The sequence below is a fragment of the Pygocentrus nattereri genome, chromosome 5 (genome assembly GCF_015220715.1).
Source record: "Pygocentrus nattereri isolate fPygNat1 chromosome 5, fPygNat1.pri, whole genome shotgun sequence".
NCBI classification, from domain to species: domain Eukaryota; kingdom Metazoa; phylum Chordata; class Actinopteri; order Characiformes; family Serrasalmidae; genus Pygocentrus; species Pygocentrus nattereri.
In genome coordinates, this window is record NC_051215.1 from 44737518 (window position 1) to 44752780 (window position 15263).

The 15263-nt window shown below is 40.6% G+C and overlaps 1 protein-coding gene across 1 annotated transcript; it reads left to right on the forward strand.

The window, feature by feature from the left end:
- The first annotated feature begins 11073 nt into the window (after positions 1-11073).
- chchd1 (coiled-coil-helix-coiled-coil-helix domain containing 1) lies at positions 11074-15263 on the forward strand. The gene is made up of 3 exons (XM_017715811.2): positions 11074-11395; positions 14279-14397; positions 14679-15263. Exons 1-3 carry the CDS (start codon positions 11260-11262, stop codon positions 14787-14789), a joined length of 366 nt encoding a protein of 121 aa, XP_017571300.1. The 5' UTR covers positions 11074-11259; the 3' UTR covers positions 14790-15263.

Here is a 15263-nt window from a genome sequence, read left to right on the forward strand (position 1 = left end):
TTAGTGTCTTGGGGGGTCCCGTCTGTATTTGCAAAGTCAGCAAGCCTCCTACTGTATATATTAACTGTTTTTCTTAATGGACAAAAGTGTTCAAGCAACACAAGAAAACTGTAATTGTAAATATAGTGTATATGCAATAAACATGTCTCTATAATTCTGGTACAAATTCTTCATTCAGGCCACAAGAGTCATTAGCTTGACCTGAGTGGCCAGTGCAAATGTATATATCTGTCTACCCCTGGTGGACAAGGCAAGCAAGACAGAGTGAGTGGTAGAATGAGAAGTGAAGAAAAAGAGTAGAGAGAAAAAGAAAGGGGAAGAGAAAGAGATGACTGCTAGTGTCTAACAGTTAGTCAGCAGGTGGCACTGTGAAGTTATTCTTGCTATCTACAGCTCGCAGGCAGCACATTCTCAATGAATCCCAATGATTGGCTATAAAATTGTCCTTAGAAATCATTCAACTTTTAAATGTCACTGTAACTGACCATATTTCACAATCTTCACAATCAGGATATATTATTTTATTATAATTATTTTGTCAAATATAGAATATAAATCCTAACAATTGTGATCCATGAGTGTGTGTGTGTGTGTGTGTGTGTGTGTGTGTGTGTGTGTGTGTGTGTGTGTGTCTTGTAATCAACCTCTGCTCTTCTGACGAACAGAAACAATCACAAGACTCCTCTGCTGCCCTTCCTCTTGAGTAAATCCACACGCTCAGGCTGCAGATCACAGCGTCAGAGCTGAGGTCAAATGTTCATGTTTGTAAACTCAGGTGACCTCACCAGAGGAGCTGGGCCCTTCATGTTCCCTACACTGGGCATATTTGTACATTTTCAAAACACTGCTAATTTCATGATTACATTGCACACTGCCAATCAAAAAGGATTATAAGCAAACATTTTATCATTTCCGATGATAAAACGGATGCGCAGACCTCTTTGAAACAAACTGACACTGAATACTTGTGATAACAAATAATTTGTTTACTGAGCAGACTACATTATTGGAAAATGCAATTTAAAAAATCGAATCACAGGCAAGCATGACATCCTGAAACAAAGATACGAGACTGAGTGGATGCCACAGTCTAAAGTTGAGCTTTCTCACTTCGGTTCATGTAGATTCCCTGTCTGCTGCAACACAATGGAAGTATTACTCATGTTAATGCAGGTAGAGAAAGAGGCTCTGTTAAGATGAATGAGTTCATTAGGCTTGTTTCAGTCTGTAAGATGTAAGATAAATAGAAGAACACTGGAGAGACACTCCAGATCTGTTTTTATGTTTTTATGCTGTGCACATTTGAATAAAGGGAAATCATTGAAACCATTAATCCTGAGGCCTGGCATGCCATATACATATATATGGTGTAAGAGCCCAGTGAAAAGATACAAGACAAAGCAGTGAGGCAATTCCTCTATAAAATCCACTCCTGTCCCCTAGACAGACTTCATTAGCTAATGGATTCACCCTACGTTAATCAATTCACATTTCCAGACAGTGCTCCTAGGGCCTAGACGCTCCCTCTGTCTGTCCGTCTCTCCCTCCCTCCCTCTCTCTCTCTCTCTCTCTCTCTCTCTCTCTCTTTCTCTCTTTCTTCCTACTGTTCCTGTCTATACGCTTTTATTCCCCCAGGACAAACACTCAATTTTCTTCCTCCCTAAACTTTGACATTGTCTGATGACGTCAATCCATTGTACCGGTGGGAAATTAAATAGATGGAATAATGTAAGCTGATTTATAACGATCACACTGCACGGAAACACTGTCATGCTGTCAAATGCCAAGGAGAGAGCATAGTGCAGAAAGAAAAAGAGCTCACAGATAAGACCTGCACACCAATCAGTCAAGATATTATTGCATGAAATTATTTTATATCTTCCAGTGTCCTGTCTTTAAGTGCTGTAGAAATGAAATGGAACGGAACATTAATTGCATGTGATTCTAAAGATTTAGGTATTGCAACAGTCACATAGAAGTGACCGTATGGTCAGTCAACAAAACAAAGTTTATATTTCCAACATATTTCTGCATAATTTAATGTTCAGTTGTGCTTTTTTTTGGGGGGGGGGGGCATTTAAACACTGAAGAGGAAACATGGTATTCTTACAATAAGTTACAAATTACAGAATGATTAAAACTACAGATAAAACCAGTCTACATTGTCTAAAGGTAGCTGTTCCTATAATAGCCAAAGTGAGAAAAAAGGCGTTTTTCTGACTATGTTTCTATGTGTACAGCGCGGGTGTATACTGTATTCCTCTGGGACCCTCGACAGCTGGGGTGGTGTGGCTCTATGGGGGGTCAAGAGACTGACAGAGAAAGATAGAAGATAAAGAGAGAATGTCCAAGTCTGCCAGCTCAGCCTCTCATGCCAGCTCAAAAGAACTCCCCACCTCAGCATCTTCATGAAATATTCAGCAGCTTTTCACCCAGGGAGCCCAGCATGCCCCTCAGGAACTCTCCCCTCCATGGAAACCGACATTTTATTATAATGTAGTCTAAATCCCATGCTGAATAATAAACACTGATAAAGCCCTTATTAGCAGAGATCTCTGATGTGTGAATGATGTGACATGAAAGAAGCCAAGGTAATCAAAACAACAAAGGCTTCATTCTAGGACTTCCTAATGATATTCAGAATGTTATTAACCTATACAAGTCAGCCCAGTGCTATTAATGATGGTGTTGCAGTGATAGTGTTATAAAACATAAGATACGTCAACCTACAATCAAAGAAAAAGGTGTATGAGTACATCTAAAATGATCTGAAGTCCAAACTCCCTGAAGAACTTCAGGTCTCTGGAGTCCTCGTTATTTCAGCACAAACAGGACATCAACTGCTGTACTGTACTATGCCATTCCCTGAGCTTTATAGACATCAATGAGTCAGAGTACAACTATTTTAACTAATTATTAGAGAGTCATGGGTCCGACACATTTCTGTGAATTCACTTTCTCCAGCTCATGGCCATACAACAAACACGGTCACTACACTAAGGCATCCAGCCACATGGTGCTAATAATTAACTCTCCAAAAGTAGGTATTAATGCGCCATTGTCCAGCCATACCCTGAATGGTCGAGACAAACTAATAAATATTGAACATTCCACAGGTGTCGTCCTGTCTGTCAAAGTAGAGCTCCTGCTAGTGCCCCTTGTCCACTGTACTATCAGTGTATTATACTAGATGGTTTCTAGATGATGTAATTACAACAAGCATTGTCACAAAGCAGCTTTACAGAACAAGCCCCAAGTGAGCAGGCCAAGGGTGACAGTAGCAAGAAAAACATCCTAAGAGCAAGAGGAAGAAACCTCTTCTGCAAAACTGTGACACAATGTGAGCAATACAAATAAAGAATGGATAGTAAATACACAATAATGAATACTGAATAAACATGTCATTACACAGAAGTATTTAGGCTTACCTGCCTTATAACTGCCGAGGACTGTTAGAGGTCCATCAGGGTGACAATGAGAACAGATTTATGGAAAACCGTGCTGGAAGAAGCCTTGCTGGAGAAACTCTGGCAAGATTGAAGGTTCATTCATTTTTAATTCAAATATTCTTGCATGAAGATGATATGCCCTTCTGATCACACTGCCTGTATATCCCTCCAGACAAAAAGGATATGAAGGTCTGGTCTGGCTCCCATGCACCGGACACAGTGGCCTTGTTCTCCACAGCCTCTCATGAAAACATGTTTGTATGAAAACATAAAGAACTCAGTGTAGTGTGAGACAAATCAATAATGTATAAGACTGAAAAGTTCAGACATTGGTGTTATCAGAAGGGTGAATGGGACAAGCAAGAAGCTCCATGGTTGGCAAACTGGTCCTCAGGGTAGGTGAGAACAGGAACTTGATCAAGGCCGATCACATAACAGCTTGCACAGGCAGCAATCTCATCATAAAGGTAGGTGGCAGGTGACGCTTTCTGCACCGCAGGAGGACATGCATGTGTCTCCAGGGTTGGTCGAAGCAGGCGACCAGAGGGCACACGAGAAGGGGCAAATAAATAAATAAATAAAAATAAGAAGAGTACCTCTATAGCTCAAAGTGCTTTGAAACAAAAAGCAAATAAAACAAGAATAAGGGAACAGCGGCAAATAAAGTGAATAAAACGATAGTCAGATTTGTGTGTCGAGTTTAGTAGGGCAGGTACAACAGTAACATAACTTACTTAGTACCCAGAGGTGCAGCACGTTCTTCAGGTTCAGTATACAGAAAAGTAGATGGACTGATGGCCACACTGCAACTCATGCCCGAGAAACATGTGTATAAATGTGTACAGTGCATGCTGTGTTTACGAAGTGTTATGCACTGAGTAAATAAGCACAGCTGAGCCTGCTAAATATCATGAGTGACCAGTTTAAACTGCTTTCACTCTAACTAAGCAAACCATTGTGGAAAAGAACTGTGGTAAGAGAAGGTTCTTGGAAATCTAACATAGAAGGCGCACAAGGCCTCAAAAGCTTCATAAGTACTTCGCATGATTCTTTATTTTGAACATGATCATAAAGCTCATATACTCCTTCTTTTCAGCTTTCTCAACCTTTGGTCCAAAATTTTTAAATGTAAAGCAGGGAGAAGTTGTGAAATTCTGCAACCTGAGCCCTATACTTACACACCCCTGTGGTTTAATATCATTCTTTATGAGAACTTTCCTGGAAGTACTAAAGTGACCAAGCCATCATGTTTTGATTGTGCTGGGGGGTTGTAGAAGGAGCCGAAGTAAGTAGGTAACTCAGACAATAGAGGACACACAAGACAGCCTCTGTTTGTCCACTTGCCTGCAGTTCAATAGCTCAGGGCATGGTTTTACTGAAAATGCTTAGTCAAGCTTTGTAAATGAAGCCTGAAATAAATAGTCTTGGGGAATGATTTATAATGCCGAGTCTTAGAGAAGGAAGAAACAAACAAAAACGCTGGAGAAAAGTTTCTGTTTACAGGCCACTGGCTTCAGGGCAGTTGAACAAACTGGAGCAAAAAAGGTCAGAGTTCAGGAAGGGCCATTCATTGTCTCTTGAGCATTGTTCACACCAATAGATTCTGCCTGCATTCCACTTATCAATATGCCACATACCTCACAGAAAAACACTAAATTAGCATCTGTATCTAGCCGTTTAGTGGGAAACTTTGGTTTGCCTTGCATGGACTATATTAAAGACCCTATATGGTTCTTCTAAAATGGCTATTCAGTCTCATGCAAAAGTTTGGGGATCCCTCATCAGATTACATGTTCTGTTGATTTTCTTATTGCATATACACAACCTCAATAGAGAACACAACCTCAACAGAGAACACAACTTCAACAGGAAACACAACCTCAACAGAGAACACAACTTCAACAGAGAACACAACTTCAACAGGAAACACAACCTCAATAGAGAACACAACTTCAACAGAGGACACAACCTCAACAGGAAACACAACCTCAATAGAGAACACAACCTCAACAGAGAACACAACTTCAACAGGAAACACAACCTCAACAGGAAACACAACCTCAATAGAGAACACAACCTCAACAGACAACACAACCTCAACAGAGAACACAACCTCAACAGAGAACACAACTTCAACAGGAAACACAACCTCAACAGAGAACACAACCTCAACAGAGAACACAACTTCAACAGGAAACACAACCTCAACAGAGAACCAACCTCAACAGAGAACACAACCTCAACAGTGAACACAACCTCAATAGAGAACACAACCTCAACAGACAACACAACCTCAATAGAGAACACAACCTCAACAGAGAACACAACCTCAACAGGAAACACAACCTCAACAGAGAACACAACCTCAACAGAGAACACAACTTCAACAGGAAACACAACCTCAACAGAGAACACAACCTCAACAGAGAACACAACCTCAACAGGGAACACAACCTCAACAGAGAACACAACCTCAACAGAGAACACAACCTCAATAGAGAACACAACCTCAAGAGAGAACACAACCTCAACAGAGGACACAACCTCAACAGAGAACACAACCTCAACAGGGAACACAACCTCAATAGAGAACACAACCTCAACAGAGAACACAACCTCAATAGAGAACACAACCTCAATAGAGAACACAACCTCAACAGAGAACACAATCTCAACAGTGAACACAACCTCAACAGGGAACACAACCTCAATAGAGAACACAACCTCAACAGAGAACACAACCTCAATAGAGAACACAACCTCAACAGAGGACACAACCTCAACAGAGGACACAACCTCAACAGAGAACACAACCTCAACAGAGAACACAACCTCAACAGAGAACACAACCTCAATAGAGAACACAACCTCAACAGAGAACACAACCTCAATAGAGAACACAACCTCAACAGAGAACACAACCTCGACAGGAAACACAACCTCAATAGAGAACACAACCTCAATAAAGAACACAACTTCAACAGGAAACAATATAATCAATAATAATTTAGAAAAAATTACATTATTTTACTATATTTTGTTACTAAAATACTCAATAATACAATTACAAAAGAAAACTTAGTAAGATAAGTAAGTAAAGCAGGTCATATATAATCTAAAACATGTTTGTTTTCTCATTGGTTGGGGAATTGGGGTTAGGGTAACTTTCTAGCAGGCAAATCAAATGTGCTCACAGGCCAAATTGAGCCCTTGGGTCACACTTGGGGGCAGTACTTTTTCTTCTTTGGACAAATATACAATGTTAGCCGAGGCCCAAAACACAAAACAATGAACAATAAGTAGGTAGGTGTCCAACTCAATTTTGTTACTAAAGTATACACTTTTCTTAGGAAAATAAGAATTTAACAAGCTATATGTAGTATAAAATATGTTTGTCCTCTGTTTGGGTGAGGGGGTGGGGTTAATGTTGCTTTCTAGTGGGCAAATCCAGTGTCCTCACAGGCTAAATTTTGCTCCCGGGCTACACTTTGTGAAGTCCTGCTGTAAAGCATGTGTTAACTTATTTTCACCAAGAAAATCAGGAAAACTTGACTGAAGGTCAAAGTTGATTGGAGTGTCCAAACCTCTCCATAAGATGTTAGCTTGGATCATTGAGGTTTAGTGGATTTTGAGCCTGGGTGAAATGTAAAAAAATTCATTTTAGGTTCTCTGAAGCACAAAGTGCTTTCCAGTATTTAAATAAAAAACAAAGACATGAACTGGAATGAGGTGGAGCTCAGCTACATTAATCTTCAAATCATGGTTACTAACCATCCATGACCAAATCCAAACATTGCAACATTGCAGGAATGTTTTCGACAAAAATGATTGCAGCTTATCATATTTTCTCAGCAGGTAAAAAAGCGCTTGCCATGTTACACATTAGCCCAACTGAAAGCATGCCAAGACACAGACAGAATACCAGAGTGCTCTGAGAACAAGCTGCTGTTCAATGGAATGCAGGAGCCTGGTGCAGCTCATCATCAGCTGGAACCGTACCCTTAAGGAAACTTTGACATGGAAAAAGCAGGACCTGTCAGTTAGGCATAACTAAAACAGATAATGTAAAAATATGAGTGAAACTTAAAAGAGTCCTGACTTGCCTTTCACTCTTTCCTGAGGGTCCAGCATGCCCTCTGATACCCTGCTTCACCTGGATGGATGCAAGATTTATTTCCACATGGTTGACACCCTTAGTTTCATATTTACACACACTCTCTGTCTTGTCAAAAGGTGAAGGAGTTCAGCAAATGATTGATGTTTGCTCTGGACTCTGGAAAATACCGTGCACCAATTTAGAATGACTTATGTGTATATACTGTGTCAGTCCAGTATGTACTTTCTATGACACTACATTGTGTCCCAAAGCATCTAGACAGCCCTTCTAATTAGTGAATTCAGATACTTTAAGGTATTCATTGCACACATTGCCATAGAAAAGCACTGCTAACAGAATACAATTCTTTCTAGCACTCCCACAGTAGCCCAAGCTCACTATGCACTTTGCCAACTGTTATCTACACCCAGATGATTACACTAAACAACCTCTTCTCCACACTGTAACCTATAGCTTGATGGCTTACTTATACTGCAATGCTCTGTTGCATCATCGTGTAACAACATAGTCCATTACAACAATGACTGGAGGGGTAAGTAGAGAAAAAGTAGAATTACGTTGTCTGGAGTGATCGAGCTCCATTCAATATTTTTCTGATCAAGAACTAAATCATTATCATCCATCCATTTTCTAAGCTGCTTCTCCATCAGGGTCGCGGGGGGTGCTGGAGCCTATCCCAGCAGTCTTCGGGCAGAATGCAGGATACACCCTGGACAGGTCACCTAGGGGCAATGTAGCATGTCCAATTGGCCTGACTGCATGTCTTTGGACTGTGGGAGGAACCCAGAGAACCCGGAGAAAACCCTTGCAGACACGGGGAGAACATGCAAACTCCACACAGAGAGGACCCTGGTCGCCCGGCCGGGGAATCGAACCCAGGCCCTCCTTGCTGTGAGGCGACAGTGCTACATTATCAGTTCCTACATTTTTCCTTACAATGGACTTGGGTCTCCTTATAACATTTATGAGATTTTATGTACCAAAAAAAAGTCATGATTCAGTTTTACATGATGATTTTTCACATTCTCTTTTTCCCTTAGAATTAAACATGCTGCTTTTCTTACTGTATCTTCAAGACTGGGTAAGATAAGTGAGCTTTGTTCTGATTGACTGGTTGCTCTACATTGTGTATAGTGGGTAATCCCTCTGCCCTCCACACTGCAGACTGGGGTCTGATTCCCCAACCTGAGCAAAACTCTTAACACTACCTTCCTCTCCCTCTGTAAGAGTTGAGCCCAAGATGAACAGAAATAGAATTTACAACCATTTGTCACTGTGAAATTAGACCTCTGCATTTAACCCATCCATGCAGTGAAACAGCCACATACATGCACACTACCTCTACCTCTGTAACATGATCAAACTGTAAGTCAATCTAGATAAGAGCATCTGCCAAAATACTACAAATGTACTGTATTGTGCCTCATTCAAAAAGCTTTCAGAGATTAAATGAGTTCAGAATGAGTGGGCGGAGCTAAACTGCTGTAGGCTGAATAGGTGAAAATATTGTTGGTTCTCATGATGTATCAAAAACAGTGAATTCAAAACAGGCTATTTTTACAGCTTTGGACTGTATAGACTGGTTAGTGAATGGTGCACTTTATAAGTGTTTGCATAATATATTAAAGTCTATTAAACATTTTTGCCATGATTTAGGCCTTTTAATACCCCTGATTTTAGAAGATACTTTGGATGACATGTGTCTACAAACTTTTGGACATGTAAAGTATGGTGACCAAGCTTGCGTGAACTACAGAGAATAGTTTCATTTAAAAAATTTAAAGCATGTATGTCAGTGTAAATGCAATGCAAATGTCATATGAAAATGTTACCACATGCCCAGCTTTCTGTCATTAGCCTAAACTCAAAACTAAGTCCTAATATTCTTTAATCAGTCATTTAGGACTTTGTGGTGTGATCCTACTTTAAACCAGAACATAGACCTTAAATAAATTTTCCAATAATTGCAACTCTTTCTACAGAAAGACAGAACCCCATGCAGTTTTGGAAGGGAAACTGTCTTTCCTCCTCTGCTTTACACCTCCAGACTCAGCTCTGCTGTTATAAAGTGCCAGAACATGTTTGTTCAGGCTTGTCCTACATTAAATTATGTTCCTGCTGTGTTTAACTCCAGAGCTACTACTTATGGGCTGACTAACGCAGTGGAAAATGTGCATCACCCCTGATGTGCACAAACACCCAACCTAACCTGGAAATAAAGAACAGCCACTCATTTAAAATGGACTTTTCATGACAACGCCAAATATGTCACACCAGACCAACACCTTATTCATACTATACATCATTAAACCTTGAGACTAGCAGCAGCTCGAATAGCCTAATACCATTCCTCAATTAAATGTTAGTAGGTAGAAGTAACTTAACGTTGCAACTACAGAACATCTTGAGATGGTATAAAAAGCATCATGTCAAAAAGCAGAACTTGCGTATCCTGCTAACAGTTGGTAACTAATCTGCATTACTTATTTATGAAGCAATAATATATTTATTACAATCTTTTGACCATTATTTATTGATATGAGGACATCCAATTAGTGTTTTGCTAAGATAATCTGATGAAACTAAATTGAATATGTTTTGAATTGGCAAGAAACTATGCTAATGCATAAAGTTCATGCAGATCCCATGCTCCATTAATGGTTTTACAGGAGAGTTTTTTACCTTCTTGTCTGCAAATGCTCGAGTAAGAGTTGAGCCCAAGATGAATAGAAATAGAATTTACAACAATTTGTCACTGTAAAATTAGACCTCTGCATTTAACCCATCTGTGAAGTGAAACCCCCACATACATGCACACTAGTGAACACACACACACACACTAGGGGGCAGTGAGCACACTTGCCCAGAGCAGTGGGCAGCCCTATCCACGGCACCCGGGGAGCAATTGGGGGTTAGGTGCCTCGCTCAAGGGCACTTCAGTCATGGACTGTCAGCGAAGGGGGATCAAACCGGCAACCTTCCAGTCACAGGGCTGGATCCCTAACCTCCAGCCCACATATGATGATGTATAATACAGAAAAACAATGCTTTAATATGCTCAGTTTATCTTGCGTATTGCTTAACATAGCAGTAATAGGCAGCCATTGGCTTGATAAGGGTCTCACAAAGAGCATTATATAGACCCCCTGAAACAAACTGCATAGAAACTCAAGTTTGTTAGCTGCCAATCCTCCCTTTTTGCTGCACTCTTGGTCTAAAATAAAAAGCTCAAGCTCGGAAGTGAGAGGTGTCCAAACACTTTACACCAAGTGAACGCCTCACTTTATATTAGATTATAAAGACCTGCTGTTAATCTGTCCCAGCATTTACAGTCACCATCCAACACCAGCTTCACCAGTTCAGTCCTTTATTATACTAAATCATGCGTGCTACTGACAATTTCACTAAGCCACTTAAAGACTAGAGTGCAGCAAGAACCGCAGGCCGCAAAACACGCTGTACACGAGGAAGCAAAAGTATTCGCACTTGGAAAGTAATCAGATCCTCAGGCAGCGATTTACGACGTGTTTACGGCAGTGACGTTGAGCGTAACCATAGCGACGGCTGGACAGACGTCAGACGGCAGTGATGGCGGTTTCCAGACGGTTTTGAGGAGCGTGGTGGTCTGCTGTGCCCTGAGAGTTTAGTGTCTGTGGTCTGAGCTCCGCGCTGTGCGCAGGGCTGCTGTAGAGGATGGCGGTGCAGGGCGCGGGGGTCGAGGCGGTGCTGAGGCGCCTGCTGAGCAGAGAGCGCGGGCGGCCCGTGCTGAAGCCCAACAAGCCGCTGCGCCTCAAGGACGAGGTGGCGAACCGGAGACCGGAGAAAGGAGGTGAGCCCAGGCGCCTCTGATCGGCGCTGCTGTCGGAGCTCATGCGGAGCGATTAGTTCACTCTCCCCTCAAATGCCTCACTGTCCGATTCATCAGGAGCCGAAACAGAAACAAACCTGGAGTGTTCACCTAAGACCCCGAGCGGGTTTGAACGCCTGTTTTCTCGTCATTTAAGTCGTGCTGGACGTAAACGAACATTGCTAGAGTGAATTCAGCAGTGGGGGTTTCCCATGTGACCTAACCTAGCTGACCTAGGCTATATGACTTCCAACGGCCGGCTTTAGACTAATTCGATTCATTTCACCGAGTCGATTCTTTCTGTTCGATTCAATCGAGTATTGAATAGTGGTGTGCGATACCAAGTAAATACAGGGCCCGTATCGCCGATACCGGTAAAAGCAGCTTATGTACTTTCATGAGAGGTGGACAAAGTACACAAGTCATGTACTTGAGTTAAAGCAGAGATACCCAAGGTGAAATATTACTCTAGTAAAAGTAGAAGTCCTTACTCTAGACCTCCACTAGAGTAAAAGTACTAAAGTATTTACCTTCAAATGTACTTAAGTATCGAAAGTAAAAGTACTAAAAGAGTAATTCTGGCTCTGATGTCCTGTTATCATTTTTGTAACAAGACTCGCTTCATGAACTCATTTTAGGTGAAAGTCCTCCAGCGTCTCTCTTGGTAAACCAGCCTTTTAATAGAACATCATTAATTAGTGACGCTGACGAATATTAAAATGATCATAAGCACAAAACACTGAAGGTAAACAGTTTCCATCAAGGAGAACCGAGTGGCTCTGAAATCACTTTTTACACACAAGCAAAGTTTCAGTTTAAGATTACTTTGTAAATTAGTTACAAGCTGAATAAAAACTGGCTTTAAGCTCAGGATCACAAATAAGTTTTCCTTTACTGTGTTGATCTGTAGGCATCTGTTCATAAACATAAACTAACCCAAACTAATTTACTATAAAATGAAAGTGTTTGTATAAATTCAGAAAACAAGAAACAGGTCAGTCACAACTGCATATGTGGACATATTTCTATATTGTGGTCTATTGACACAAAGTGAGGTTAGTTCATCATTTAGGTGACGCATGTGCTCCCAAATTTTTACACTGCTGCACTGATGTTGAACCATGTGCTGCACTGGGTCGGTATGACCAACAGGTTAAAACAAGCACAGAACAAAGTGACCGCTGTGCCCTGATTGGTGTTCTGGCTTTGCATTTCCTTTGTTTTGACATGTTAAGTTTTCATACACACAGAAACCAAAAGGAACGACAGATTTCTCAAAATGTAGTGGAGTAAAAAGTCAGATATTAGACTCTGAAATGTAGTGGAGTGAAAGGAAAAAGTCGCCCAGAATGGAAAAACTTAAGTAAAGTACAGAAACAGAAAAAAAACTACTTAAGTACAGTAACGAATTACATTTACTTAGTTACTGTCCACCACTGACTTTCATGTAGAGGAGAGCAGTGCATCATGATTTATGAGGTGAATCTATCATCAACATGCTAAATCTGAATACACTGTCATGAGTCATTTTTGCTTTCCACTGAATTTACATAATTTGCAAACATGAATTTTGCACGAAAATACAACTGGAGAAAAATGAACATTTTAAAACTTGAATTTTTCTTGTCTTCAGTCTACAGCTACTGAAAAATTAGTAGCTAGCTACTTTGTAGTTACCTTCCCAAAATGTCTGTCTCTGCCAGGGGTCTATATCTGTCTGAGGGATTTCCCTCCATTCTCTTTCTTTCGCAGCTCGTAGTTCTCTTTTTCGTGGTTTTTCATGTATTTGAATAAATTGCTGGTGTTGCTACAGTAACGGAAAGCCGTCTTACACACAGCCTACAAAAGAGTCTGCAGAGTCACGTGACGATACGGCGACAAAACAGCAGAGCAGGGAAGGAGGAGCCGCGTGTGCCTGCAAGATGTGAATGGAGCCGTTTTTGCACAGTCATGTCTACTTTTTGATGAAAAGTATGCAGTGTATTGAACGTAGAGGAGTCAAGTATCAATCACATCATGTTAATGTCGATCCGATACCAATGCCAATGGTATCGGTATTTTTATCGATCCTCTCTGCCCTAGTATTGACCGTTTCACTCTGCATTGCCTTTGATAATGTTTGATAGCCAGCACTCTCCAAGTAAAACAGCACAGTGGGACAGCACATTAGCAGTTCTTGCTGCACTCCAGTCTTTAAATAGATTCGTGAAATTGTCAGTAGCGCACATGATTTAATATAATGAAGGACTGCTTGACTACATAATTGACAATACTGCTTGAATCAGCCGTCTTATTATTAAAATTGTCAGAATTAAAATTAGAAAAGCCCATCTCTGTGGTTGTTCTACATTTAGTCTCATTGGGTTTATAGATCTCACTTTGTTTGTTCGTTTATTTATTTGTTTTCTTATTTTTTGTTCAAAGGGTCAGAAAAATGCTGTTTTGGGAGTGGCTGTTTTGTGCCAATTTGTACTAAAACATGAGTTTTGTGTGTAGATTAAAAATGTATATCCTGCATATATATTTATACTTAATCTTTATAACGCTATCATTCTTGCAGATCACTTCTCTAAACTCATTTAAAAAATAAAAACATTTGACCTTTCACAATCAGGTATAATAGCTCTTCTGCTAGTTGGGATTCATTATTACACATTTATTTTCCAGCTCTCATTCAGAGGAAGTTTAGCATTAAAACAATTAGACTTCTGTTTGTGATAGAGAGCAAATATAACTTCAGTAGTTGACCGTATTCACAGGAGCTTTCGGTTAGCAGGGCGAAAGTGCTATGGTTTAAACCAAGAAATAAATGTCAATGTGCTGTTTTTCAAATGCGTTTTGACATCTTGCACATCCTTTTTCCAGAGGCCACATGTATCACAGAGATGTCCATATTGATGGCTTGCTGGAAGCAGAATGACTTCAACAACACTGTGTGCTCCAGTGAAGTGTCTGCATTCTACAGATGTATAGAAAAGGCCCAGGTACTCCAAAACTGTCACTCATTTCTGTCAGGAAATCCTACAGCCCCACCCAGCTGATTGTTGCTGTAATGGTTGCACAATGTTATGGCCTTCATTAAACATTGTGCTGAGGGAGCCATAGGAATGGTAATTAGGAAGAATGGCTGGAATAATTTCTTTCCTGCTTTGGGAGGAGTTCTAACAAACACTGATCCCCCACTTGAGCTGCTGTTCCCTGCTGGTCCTTCAGTCTTGTGATATGTTCATACACACACTGTGCTAATTTGTTTCTGCTTTTACAGGCAGAGAGAGAAAAAGCAAAGCGCCAGACTTTTAGCCAGGGAGGACGACTGCTGCCAAAACAGGCCAATAAACTCCTGAAAAGATATCCCAACTTGAAGCAAGAGGTCTAGCTCCAGCTGCCTGGATGTATTCAGCTATGGACTCCTGCATGTGAAAAACGTGTATTTTGGACTGAGAGTTTGGGCAGTGAATCAGCAAATCCACAGTTTATGTTGAATGCAGTGGTTTTGGGCGTGCCTTTAAGAGATGCTGAGATTTTCTATTCTGAATATCTCTAGTAGACTGCATAACTTCTGCAACGCCAGTCTGGAGGTTTGCCATACATAATTGGTCACATTATCAGCAGCTGATAGTGGCAAAGTAAACATTTTTTTTGCAGGACTGTGAATGAACATCTACTTGTTATTGTGCTTAGTTGAGTCTTGTCATAGATCAGCCTGTCAAAGCAGTACAAGACAAATCATTGGCAATTTTACTGCAGTTCACACCTTGTGATTTTTGAATGGTTATGAATTATTATTGTTACTATTGATGTTTGTGTACTGACATCCCTTGACAACTTAAATGTTATTGATTTGATGAGA